Below are 12053 nucleotides of genomic sequence, written 5' to 3' on the forward strand. Positions count from 1 at the left end.
GAGGTGTTCTTTCCACCACAGAAATGTTAAATGTTATTATATTATGGTCACTATTTCCAAGTGGTCCTGTTCTAGTTACCTCTTGGACCAGATCCTGCGCTCCACTCAGGACTAGATTGAAAGTTGCCTCTCCCCTTGTGGGTTCCTGTACCAGCTGCTCCAAGAAGCAGTCATGTAAAGTATCGAGAAATTTTGTCTCTGCATTTCGTCCTGAGGTGACATGTACCCAGTTAATATGGGGATAATTGAAATCCCCCACTATTATTGAGTATTTTATTTTGATAGCCTCTCTAATCTCCCTTAGCATTTCATCGTCACTGTCACTGTCCTTATCAGGTGGTCGATAATAGATCCCTACTGATATATTCTTATTAGAGCATGGAATTACAATCCATAGAGATTCTATGGAACATGTGGATTCATTTAAGATTTTTATTTCATTTGATTCTACATTTTCTTTCACATATAGTGCCACTCCCCTGGCCCTTGCAAGACATGTTCTGTCCTTCCGATATATTTTGTACCCCAGAATGATTGTGTCCCATTGATTGTCCTCACTCCACCAGGTTTCTGTGATGCCTGTTAGATCAATATCCTCCTTTAAGACGGGGCACTCTAGTTCACCCATCTTATTATTTAGGCTTCTAGCATTTGTGTACAAGCACTTGAAAAACTTGTCACTGTTTATTTGTCTGCCCTTTTCTGATGTGCCAGATTCTTTATGTGAATGTTTCTCGTCTGATCTGGCCCATACTTTATCCTCTTTCATCCCCTCCTCCTGACTAAAACCTAGAGAATCTCTATCAATAGACTTTCCTCTAAGAGAAGTCTCTGTCCAATCCACGTGCGCCTCTGCAGCAATCGGCTTTCCCCCGTCTCTTAGTTTAAAAACTGCTCTGCAACCTTTTTAATGTTAAGTGTCAACAGATGCAACAAAAGCAGAAATTGCATACAATAGTTGCACCGGTATAAATTAGGATAGAATTTGAGTTGTCAAATCTTCTTAATGGTGGTTATGTTGCTTTTCAGACCTGAGACTGAATAGTGAACCTGGCAGTTAGAAAATGATTGTTTTGCTTGTAAACTAAACAAGTTTAATGTCAGAAATTGCCACAATAAACCTGGAACCCCAATGCTATTTTACATAATCTCTTTGCAGAAAAGTATTTCATCCATTGCTAAAGGACTTAAGTGACAGAGGTTCTATATGTATCTTGGGAGACACTTCCATCATCTAATAAATTTGATATTGAAAATAAATTTTCCCTTTTTCAGTTGCACCCCATTATTCCTCATAATACCATCCTAAATGATGATGGGAGTGGAATTTGTAGTTACACTCTTCACTCATTGCTCTCTTCTTCATACACTAGAAGTCTGTTGTTGTTTAGACTAGCTGAAGTTAGTGAGGCACTCCTGTTTTAGAAACAATTTTGTATCAAAAATGTAGAAGTGCTCTATTTATGATTTGTTATATGCACAATATCACATTCCCAGCATAGCTTAATTATCATTATTATGTTTTAACAGTCAATAATCAATGTAAGCTTTATGGAAAGTTAAGCTAGATGGAGAAAATAATTGGTGATAGCTATACTAGAGCTGTATGTGATCTCATATCTTGTTAATTAAGAGGCTCATTCCCACTGTACTGCAATATGGATTGAATATTTAACACCCATTAAGAGTAATGGCTATTCTGTCATACACAGAACAGTAAATTTACTTCTGTCTAGCATATACATGATATATAGTGGTCTTTTAAAAATGGAATTTTGAAAGAAAACTATCTGTTCCCTATTCTGCAATGCAGTTTCCATAATTTTCAGTGCAAAAAATGTGGGCCTAATTCTGCAAGGTTCTGAGCACAGCCTGCCAGGTCCAGTGCATCCTCAAATGCCACTGAAATTATTGGGAGTTGAAGATGCTTAGCACCTTGTAGAAACAGGATGTTAAGCATATAAAATATCATCTATTCTTATGGTAAATTCAGAGGTTAATATTTGAAAATAACTTTCAGCAGAAGATACCAAATTCATCCCAGAAGACCATATGGTACAGAATGCTAAGAGCCAGATTCTAATCTTAGATGTGTGATATCCATCACTGCGTATCTGAAAAACCTGCTTCTGTACTTGCAGGTCTCATTTTTTTCTAACCTGGTAAGATGCACACAAAAGTGATGCATGTGCTTTTTGGTTGTTTTTCTCTTATGATTGCAGCAAGATTGGGAAGTGATATCAGCCTTGTACATTTTATCGTTTTTTAAATCTCTCTACCCCCACCTCCACAGCTGCTCAAAAGTGTTCTGACACCTGAATTGCAGCAGGAGTGGCAGGTGATCTGCGCCATCGAGAGCTGCTCATAATACCACTTCTTATACCAACTGGAGAGTGAACAGCAGGGGATGCAGCCAGCATCACACTACAAGATCAGACATGTCACTTTTTCCCCATAGAGGACTAAGCCTCTTCTGGCATAAGTTTGGGAATTTAAGTTTAGGGTTCTCATGCATAGAAAAACAGTATTGGCACTTTCTTTTATTTCTCTTCTGGTTTGTTATAAGAAACAGAAGCAGAGCTAAATACAGTGCACATTGTCATCATGCTTATGAGGCTGATAAATAATGTTAATAAAACAACAGTGTTTGGTCCTTTCAGGTAAACTGATAAAATAATAGATGTTCAGTACCAGAGAAAATATTTGGGGCTTGACTCTTTTCGCATATGGTTTATACTGGTGAAACTCACTGGACTTACTCCTGATTTACAAGTGAGAGGAAAATCAGGCACTCTATATTCTGGTTTTAACACACACAAAAATAGTTATACTTCTGGTGTCTGTGGGAGTTGAGCATTTTGAATAACAATAAAGAGACTAGTTGACAATCGAGCAATCGTGATCTTGCATGGAAGATAAGATGATAAGAAACTGGAGTGTTATTAAGAGCAGTGAGTGATGGCAGGTCTCATCATGTAAAAGACAGTACAGAGTGGAACAGGAAACGTAAACTGTACCCAGTCATAAGATATAAGATGTCATCTACAGTTTCTTGTGACAATCTCGTCATGCACAGACCATAGAACCCAGTCTAAACTTTCACATTTTTGTTGAACAAGTGCACAACTTATTTTCAATATTTATTTTTACATAGTATGTTTGCCTGATGAATCATAGAACTGGAAGGGACCTCGAGAGGTCATCTAGTCCAGTCCCCTGCACTCAAGGCAGGACTAAGTATTATCTAATTTGTTGCTTTGTTTCACTGATAAGACATTAGAATAGTCTTAGAAAACTAAAATAGGCAGGTGTTGCCTAAAGTAAACATATTTCTTGTTCATTTCAGCCTCTCCAGTTGGTAACGGATACATCAAACCACCAGTTCCACCTGTTTCTGGCACACAAAGGGAAAAGGGACCTCCAGCCATGTTGCCCATCAGTGTTGACCCGGACAGTAAACCAGGCGAATATGTCCTGAAGAGCTTATTTGTTAACTTTACAACTCAGGCTGAGCGCAAAATTCGCATCATCATGGCAGAGCCCCTGGTGAGTACAAAAGAAATCCTAAAAAAAAGTTTAAACTGCATAGAGTTTATTGTTAAATCAGTGTTGAGTTTATTATGAAATTTCTAATCTGTTTCAGATTATGATATAAATTTCAATGAGGTTTCAAAAAGTCAACAGTTCTCAAAAGCTAAAACATAAAAACCTGTAGTACAACAGCCTGTATTTTACTTCCATGATAATAGTAGGTTTCTCTTTTAAGAATTATTTCACTTGACCTAATGTTATTATTCCTAATCTTCCAGATATGAGTAGTCCATATTATGCAACTAGCCTTCTGTACCTTTAACCAGAAACTACATTTTATTTAAATTTTATGATCTTGAATAGGCCAGTAATAGTTTTGCAGCACATATTTTAGCTGGAATAGATTCATAGATACTAAGGTCAGAAGGACAGTGGGGTGGGAGGAGGTATTGTTTCATATTCTCTGTGTATATATAAAGTCTGCTGCAGTTTCCACGGTATGCATCTGATGAAGTGAGCTGTAGCTCACGAAAGCTCATGCTCAAATAAATTGGTTAGTCTCTAAGGTGCCACAAGGACTCCTTTTCTTTTTGCGAATACAGACTAACACGGCTGTTACTCTGAAAGGTCAGAAGGGACCATTATGATCATCTAGTCTGACCTGCACAATGCAGGCCACAGAATTTCACCCACCCACTCCTGCGAAAAACCTCTCACCTATGTCTGAGGTATGAAGTCCTCAAGTCGTGGTTTAAAGACTTCAAGGAGCAGAGAATCCTCCAGCAAGTGACCCGTGCTTCATGCTATAGAGGAAGGCGAAAAACCTCAGGGCCTCTTCCAATCTGCCCTGGAGGAAAATTCCTTCCTGACCCCAAATATGGCAATCAGCTAAACCCTGAGCATATGGGCAAGATTCACCTGCCAGATACTACAGAAAATTCTTTCCTGGGTAACTCAGTTCCCACCCCATCTAACATCCCATCACAGGCCATTGGGCCTATTTACCATGAATATTTAATTACCAAAATTATGTTATCCCATCATAGCATCACTTACAAATAATTAGGAACCTAGATTTCTAGTAATTGGGAAAATTTTGCAGTGTCTTTATAACATTTTATAATAGAACCCTGTTTAGAACATCTAGAAAATCTGATTAGACCCCATATCTTTAGGATTCTAGAGATTCCTAAAGGTAGGAAAGATCCAGATTGTCTTGGCTCTGATAAAAAGTGACTAGCTGTATCTTTTGAGTTAGATTTAGGAGGATTTGTTGTACATAGAAATATTTCTTCCCTCTGTAATATTGTGCAGATGGAACATGGAGATACCTTATATAATTTTGTCAGAGGTAAAAGACTGGGAAAGAATTTTAAGCACAGCATGGTAAAATGTAGCAAACTGTGTAGGGGAAGGAGGACGATCCAGTTTACTTTTCTTTCCAGATATCTCCAAATAAATCAGAGAGAGTAAAATAAAGGAATCAACCATGGTACAGGGTCTTCTTGGGAAGAGGGAATGACAGAGGCCGTTTGGTACGAAACAATCTTTACATTACCTATAGTGAACACTTTTAAACATATAGAGACAAAATAATACTAAGAAATTGCTAGACAAGATAAGAGAAGCAACAATAAGATGGATTCTGAAGAAAAGTTAAAAGGAGACTGCATACTGAGAAATACCTCTGTATTGAGGCCATTTATGTAGCCCTTGAACACCTGATCATGTGCTTTCATTTAATGTTGCAGGAATAAGCATAAGAACATAAGAACAGCTATACTGTGTCAGACCAATGGTCCATCTAGTCCAGTATCCTGTCTTCTGACAGTGGCCAGTGCCATATGCTTCAGAGGGAATGAACAGAACAGGGCAATTATTGAGTGATCCTTCCCCTTTTGTCCAGTCCCAGCTTCTGGCAGTCAGAGGTTTAGGGTCACCCAGAGCATGGGGTTGTGTCCTGGATCATGTTGGCTAATAGCCATTGATGGACCTATCCTCCATGAACTTATCAAATTCTTTTTTGAACCCAGTTGTACTTTTGGCTTTCATAATATCCCCTGACAACGAGTTCCACAGGTTGACTGCATCGTGTGAAGTACTGCCATGGATTTATACAGTGTTGTTATGATATTTTCTACCTCATTATCTATCCCTTTCCTAACATTCTGTTAGCTTGTTTGGCTGCCACTGCACATTGAACAGATGTTTTCAGCGGCAGTCAAAAAAGTTAAAATGCAATGAAATAGAGACTTAATATAGTGTCTCTGTTTTTCCCAACTTCACTTGTGTTAGGATTACTTGCATTTGCAATGTGTTGATATGTTAATTTTTGTGTGTGAAATGTATGACAATGTTAATGATAATCTTATTTCTTTTTGGTTATATAAAATTTTACTTGTGCTGTAGAAAACTGAGTCTAGAGTATAAGAATTTTGTGATGAACTGGAGATTTGCTCTCTTCTACAGTGTTTGCATTTGTCCTGAAAATATTGTTTAATTATGAAATGCTATCAGTGTTTCAATTAAGTATTCATATCTAATTAGTAGAGATAAAGCATATAGGGTATCGCCAGCAAAGGGTGACCAGATGACACATACTGAAGCAGTCCTCTGTAGAGACTCAACCCAGGTGGCCTTGAGGTAATACTTACAAGATGGAAGAATCTGGGGAAAATGGCAAAAAATATATTGGCCTGCTGAGTGAGGGTTTATGCCCTCCATTTCTTGCTTGGGTTTATAATCTAGGGGAGCTGTTGGATATCCAGCTGCTTCCGAGCAGTCTGCCAAGCATGCTTTTATCAATTGCACTTCATAAGAAGGTTGCCTCCGGTTTTTGTTGTTTTTTTTTTAACGGGGAAGCGATATGGACCTCATCAAGGCTGTCTGTGACGTTGTCACCTCAAAATGACATTTACTGCATTGTTTAATGGGGCTGCGTCCTCCCACCGTTTGGAAACTGCAGCTGCCGCAGACTGTGGCACCTTGCCTATAAACAGGATTTCCCACAGAGTGCATTCTTTAAAGACATCATGCAGGCAGGTTTTTGACTCCTGAGGCTATAAGCTCCCAATGTGATGTGTGCTTAGGTCATGACTGCAGTGTTAATTTGACATGTGAAGTCCTAAATCTTTTGAGTCCTAGCTACTTGAGAAACTGCCTTTCTTTCTCTCTGTGATAAAGCAGCAATTGTGATCATCTGAATATTTTGAACCAAAGTGTCTCCTGGTTTAAATGGGAGGGGCCTGGGAGCAGGTCATTCTTGGTGTGAAGGGTCTTCTGATTTGAAATTTATTTTCCCCTTTCCTGCCCTCCTAGTCCACCGCAGTCCAGATGTAGTGACATGCAGTGAGATTCATTTGTCTCCCCAGACTTTTCAGAGGTTTAAGGCTTGATTAGGGAACTGATGAATGATGCGGTGGAATTAATTCTAGGGTTGGGCATATTTTTTGGGAGGTCTATTTTTCCACTATCGTATTGATACATTTTGATTATTAATTCAGCATACAACCTCTTTAGTGCACGTAGAGAATTCAGTAGACACAATTGAAAAAAATCTAAATAAATAAAGTTTTAAAAAACTTAAACTGGATTTAAACTGATAAGTGTATATTAAAGAGCACACTTCAACTGATGGTGGGTGAGGGGGGAATGAATAATCTAATAGTTCTGTTCCATTTCTGTCGTTCAGTTTCTTCCTGCTGGGAAGTAGATTAAGATGCAAAAAAAAACGCTCATTATTTGAATAAATGAGAAAGGCTCAAGACTTACAAAGTTGTTGTATGGCAACTTGCTGTTTGTCTGTTATTATTTATTTCAGGTATATTGTTATTTAAGAACTTACCACTTGGAAAGTTTCTGTCTTTGTGGAGAGCTATGTCTTAATCTATTTGCCAGAAAGAAGCCTCAAATGGATCAAGAAAAGGATCAAGAAAATTTCCACTCCCAATAAAAGAGACACCAGCAGTATTCACTGACACTTAATTCTCATTCCAGTTGTTTCATTGTGGTACAATGCAAGCTTCCATTTCTGGAACAAAACCAAAGCCCAAACTATTTCAGTCCTCAAGAAGCAACAACAAACCTTTTGCTGTATTTCTGCTTCTTTTAGAAAAGCAGCGTAGAGAGACATAGGGACCACGGCCTTTTAATATCAAATATCATCATCATGCACCAATCCAAATGTGTGTAAATTTAGCATGCTTTCATAACACCAGCATTCAGCACCAGGAGTTCTACAGAAAGAGAGTACCATCTTTAGGTTTTACAAATACAGTAAAAATGGAATCCAGTAAATGACAAAAGTTTCAGCCCTTGAGCAGCCTCTGTGGGGACATTGGGACATCAAGCTTGCTGGGAAATGGGAAATTATAGAACCCCAGTTGAACCAATGCTATTGAACAGAAGTGAAACATGGGCATTAAGGAAGGGTGAAGAACACCAGATTGACATTTTAGATTCTTGTTGGTTTCTTTAGCTGCTCCATACCAACTGACAGGACAAGATCAAAAATGACAGGACCAACTGACAGGACAAGATCAAAAATGTTCTAAGCCAAACCCAGCAATCACCCCTATCAGCGCTGGTTCAGTTTTGGTGGCTTTCTTGCTATAGACATATTGTTACAATGGAAGACCAACAAATTTTGAAGCATGTGTACCAAGGAATGCTGCTGTAATGCACACACCTTCTGGGTGTGGTGTTCTGTCCCATCTAGTGGTACCGAGACCACTTAGAGAGAGAGAGATTAATGAGTCTGCTCTACAGCATTAGCTAAGAGCCATGTGGCTTTTAGCTCATGCAGTAGAGGCTCATGCATTTAGCTCCAGGTTCGATCCCACCCCCCCGATGACCGGGGGTCTGTCAGTGTTACACAGCTGGCAATCACATGGGCATCAAACGCTTTGGTGGATATAAACTAAATATATAACCGAATAACTTTAAGCAGTATGCCAGAGATTGATCCAGTTGATAAAATTAAAGATATATTGATAAGGTTTTTCTCAGATATTTTTCTTTGTACATAAAGAGGTGTGGATGGGAGAGACTTTTTAATTATTTTATTTTTGTTTGTATGTATTTTTCTCTCACTGTTGTCTTCCCCATATCTGTTTGTATCCATCTGCTGCCTTTTGTCATATACATAAGGCCTTAGTTTGTAGATGGGAGAGTCTGTGCTCTGCCTAGGGAGTTGTGGGGGGTTCCTAAGGTGACTTTAAGTCACATTTGCATCCTCCTAATTCTGAACTGGTCCGGGTGCTGCAGAGGTCCCAGCATAGCTTAGACACTCCTGGAGGGCTGCCTATGTGACAGTAGCCTCTCCCCAGTTTACAGGGGCACCTGTACTGCCCAAAATCTCCATGGCACATAGCACTGCATCTTTGGCTCCTGGCATTCGCAACAAACCCCTTCCAGTCTCACCCCAGCATGACTTTTACAGTGAGTTTGTGTGGGGTCCTCAGAAGACAGTAGGCTGTCTTCCTCAGTTCCTGTGTCAAAAGAATTCTTCTTTAGTCAGACCCAGTGAGGGCTGCTGGTCTGGGGTTCTGTCCGCCACCCCTCTCAGCCCGGTGATGGTCTGAGGTTCCAGCTGCTGGCCTCTTGCCAGCCGGGGTTCCAGCCATCAGCCCTGCTCAGCCTGCTGCTGGTCTGGGATACCAGCCACCGACCCCGCACACCTCGCTGCTGGTCTGGGGTCCTGGCCGCCGACCCCGCTCAGCCCGCTGCCAGTCTGGGGTTCTGTTGGGGGCCCCTGTAAATGTAAAATTTATACTGGCACATGAAACCTTAAATTAATGAAGACTTGGCACGCCACTTCTCAAAGGTTGCCGACCCCTGTGCTAGCCCATCCATATCCCAAAGCAGCCCCCTCCCCCACTGTTGACACATGTTTTATACTACCATTGGGTTGTCCCTTGCCTGGCATGTATGTGTAACACCAACATACCCCGATTGTCGGCGGGCAGGATTGAATCTGGGACCTCTAGAGCTAAATGCATGAGTTTCTACTGCATGAGCTAAAAACTACATGGCTCTTAACCAGGACTGAAGCAGACTCATCAATCTCTAGCTGGGCTAGGTGCCACTAGAGGGAGACAGAGCGCCCCACCAAGCAGGCATGGGTTACATACTACCCCCAGCTGAGGAAGTGCACCCTGAGCTTCAGAGACTTTTGAGTTGATATTCTGGATGAGCCCCCCTTGTAACACTGACAGAGCCTGGTCGCTGGTGGGTGGGATTGAACCTGGGACTTCTGAAGCTTAGTGTATGAGCCTCTACTGCATGAGCTAAAAGCCATGTGGCTGTAGCAGACTCATCAATCTCTAGCTGGGCTAGGTGCCACTAGAGGGAGACAGAGCGCCCCACCACGCAGGCATGAGTTACATATGCACACAATCCTTCCATGACTCACAAAAGTGCATATGCTGCATAAGGTGTCGTCTTTGAGTAGAATGTGCTACATGCACTATCATGTTCCTTGATTCCTCCACCTTTGTGTCTGAGCACATCCTTTGTCCCACAGGCATCAAAACATGTGCTTTGATACTGAACAGGGACTTCTATTATTTATGTGGTGAATGGTGGAGTATAGCATATGTTGTTATTTGTGTTAAGATAGCACCTAGCAGGCTCAATCAGAATTGAGTTCCCATTATGATAGGCTCTGTACAAATGCAGAGTATGAGACAGTCCCTGTCCCAAAGAGCTCAGAATCTAAATGCACGAGACAGAGAAAATTTAATAAACTGACAACATACAAGCCAAATGTTAAAAATACAAAATTTGGTAGTTCCCTTTTTTGGGTTGATATTGACCCAGAACCTCAGATGTTCACACGAGGCAGTTGAACTCAATGGCACTGCAAACTCGTATTAGGGCAGTAATAGTTTATACTATATTGGAAACACTATGCAGTGAACTAGATACTACCCACTGATGCCGTAGATGGGGAAAGAGGGCATAGGCTGCCTCTTCCCCATCACAAAAGCAGCAGGGTAGTTTATCTATCTAGTGCTCAAGACAGTGCCACAAATCACAGTGATCTGGCAAACGGGGATGGAAGGGGCTTATCGATACGCTGCCATCAGCAGCAAACACTGGAAGGGGATACAGAGTAGTGTTCCTTTTTAGAACAGTGGCACAGTGCACTCCACAGTGCTTCCCTTCGGTACCCCATGAAATCTGGATTTGGACAGCAGAATTCCAGCAGCAGAGGATACGTGGGGCAGTGCCACTTCTCTGTTTTACTGCACTGACCATAGCAAGATGCAGCTTCAGCCAATTATGTTTTGACTTTTTGGCTACTGAAGCAGGCTGTGACCAGCATGAGGACAATCTTTCTACTCAATATGTTTTATAGACACGAAGCAAATGTAGAATATGCATCTTTAAGACCTTAGCAAGATAGTGCAAATTAGACTTGACACCTTTTGTTTTTAGATGGTGATCTTTCTTTGTGCTTTAACTAGAAAGGATTTCGTTTAGAATTGCGGGGCATCCTCTTTACCTTGTTTTGATCTGCAGAGTTTAGCAGGGATCTTAATAAATACATTACATTCACAAACACATGGCTAATTATTTAGTCATTTATATATATAAATGGCTTTAAAATATTGAAGTGTTGTATGGATCTAAGTCAAATGTATTCGACAGCATAATTAATTTTTAAAAATGCTTTCCAGTTTATAAAATCATATGCGGTTAAGTGTATGATAGAACTTTTCTTACTGTCAATTTTCTCTAATAATTTATTGTTTTTAAACAGTTATTGAACCTCCCTCGTAATGAACTTTAACCATATTTCCTGGAGACCATTTTTTCATATACATGTATATAAGTACATTTGTGATAGTTTATTTTGAAATCCCTTTCTTTGCATCGCTTAACTTCCAAAACCATAATTTGGCACTTTGTGTTCATTACCCCTTGATCATTTCCCCTGATTTGATAGTCTTATAATTAGTTTAGAATTAGGGAGGCAGGGAGATCATTTTGCTGTTTCAAATTATAAAATGTATTATCTCAAGTAACATACAAAGAATAGAAAAGGCATAAAAAATTAGTTTTCATCTTTATGCCTGTTGATCACTTTGGGTGATAATTTATTCTATATTATTCCACATTTACATATCTGTTTTTATTCTCAGCATTAGCAGGTCTGTCTTCAAACTGCTTTCTACAGTATTTATGTAGTTGTAGACAGTGATGAAGTGTAATAAATTAAGGCATTGACAGTGGTTTGCTAACCATTAATTTAGCTGTTTGTGAACTTCCATTTTGCTTTTCTATGGCAATCCTTCTGAAGTGAGTCTCTTATAGGACTTCAAATTCAAGAACTCTGTCTTGACACTGAACTCAGAAGGGAGTCTGAGTCCCTTGAGAACTAGGGCTACTAGAATATCCATGCATCCTGCCAATAAAAAGCCCACAGCATAAATTTATAAGGCCTTCGAAATGAAAAACTGATGGTGCTGGTGTGACTAACTGTAATTCTGATTAAACAATTTATTTCTTTATTTGTA

General features: G+C 39.9%; 1 protein-coding gene across 2 annotated transcripts in view; it reads left to right on the plus strand.

Moving 5' to 3' along the window:
- FRY (FRY microtubule binding protein) overlaps positions 1-12053 on the plus strand; it is a 291284-nt gene that overhangs the window by 48796 nt on the left and 230435 nt on the right. For both annotated transcript variants that reach the window (XM_077810042.1, XM_077810035.1), the window contains exon 2: positions 3347-3546. In XM_077810042.1, the coding sequence (XP_077666168.1) occupies positions 3347-3546 (200 nt within the window). The remainder of the gene's footprint in view (positions 1-3346; positions 3547-12053) is intronic.

This window comes from Eretmochelys imbricata, chromosome 1 (assembly GCF_965152235.1).
Source record: "Eretmochelys imbricata isolate rEreImb1 chromosome 1, rEreImb1.hap1, whole genome shotgun sequence".
NCBI lineage: Eukaryota > Metazoa > Chordata > Testudines > Cheloniidae > Eretmochelys > Eretmochelys imbricata.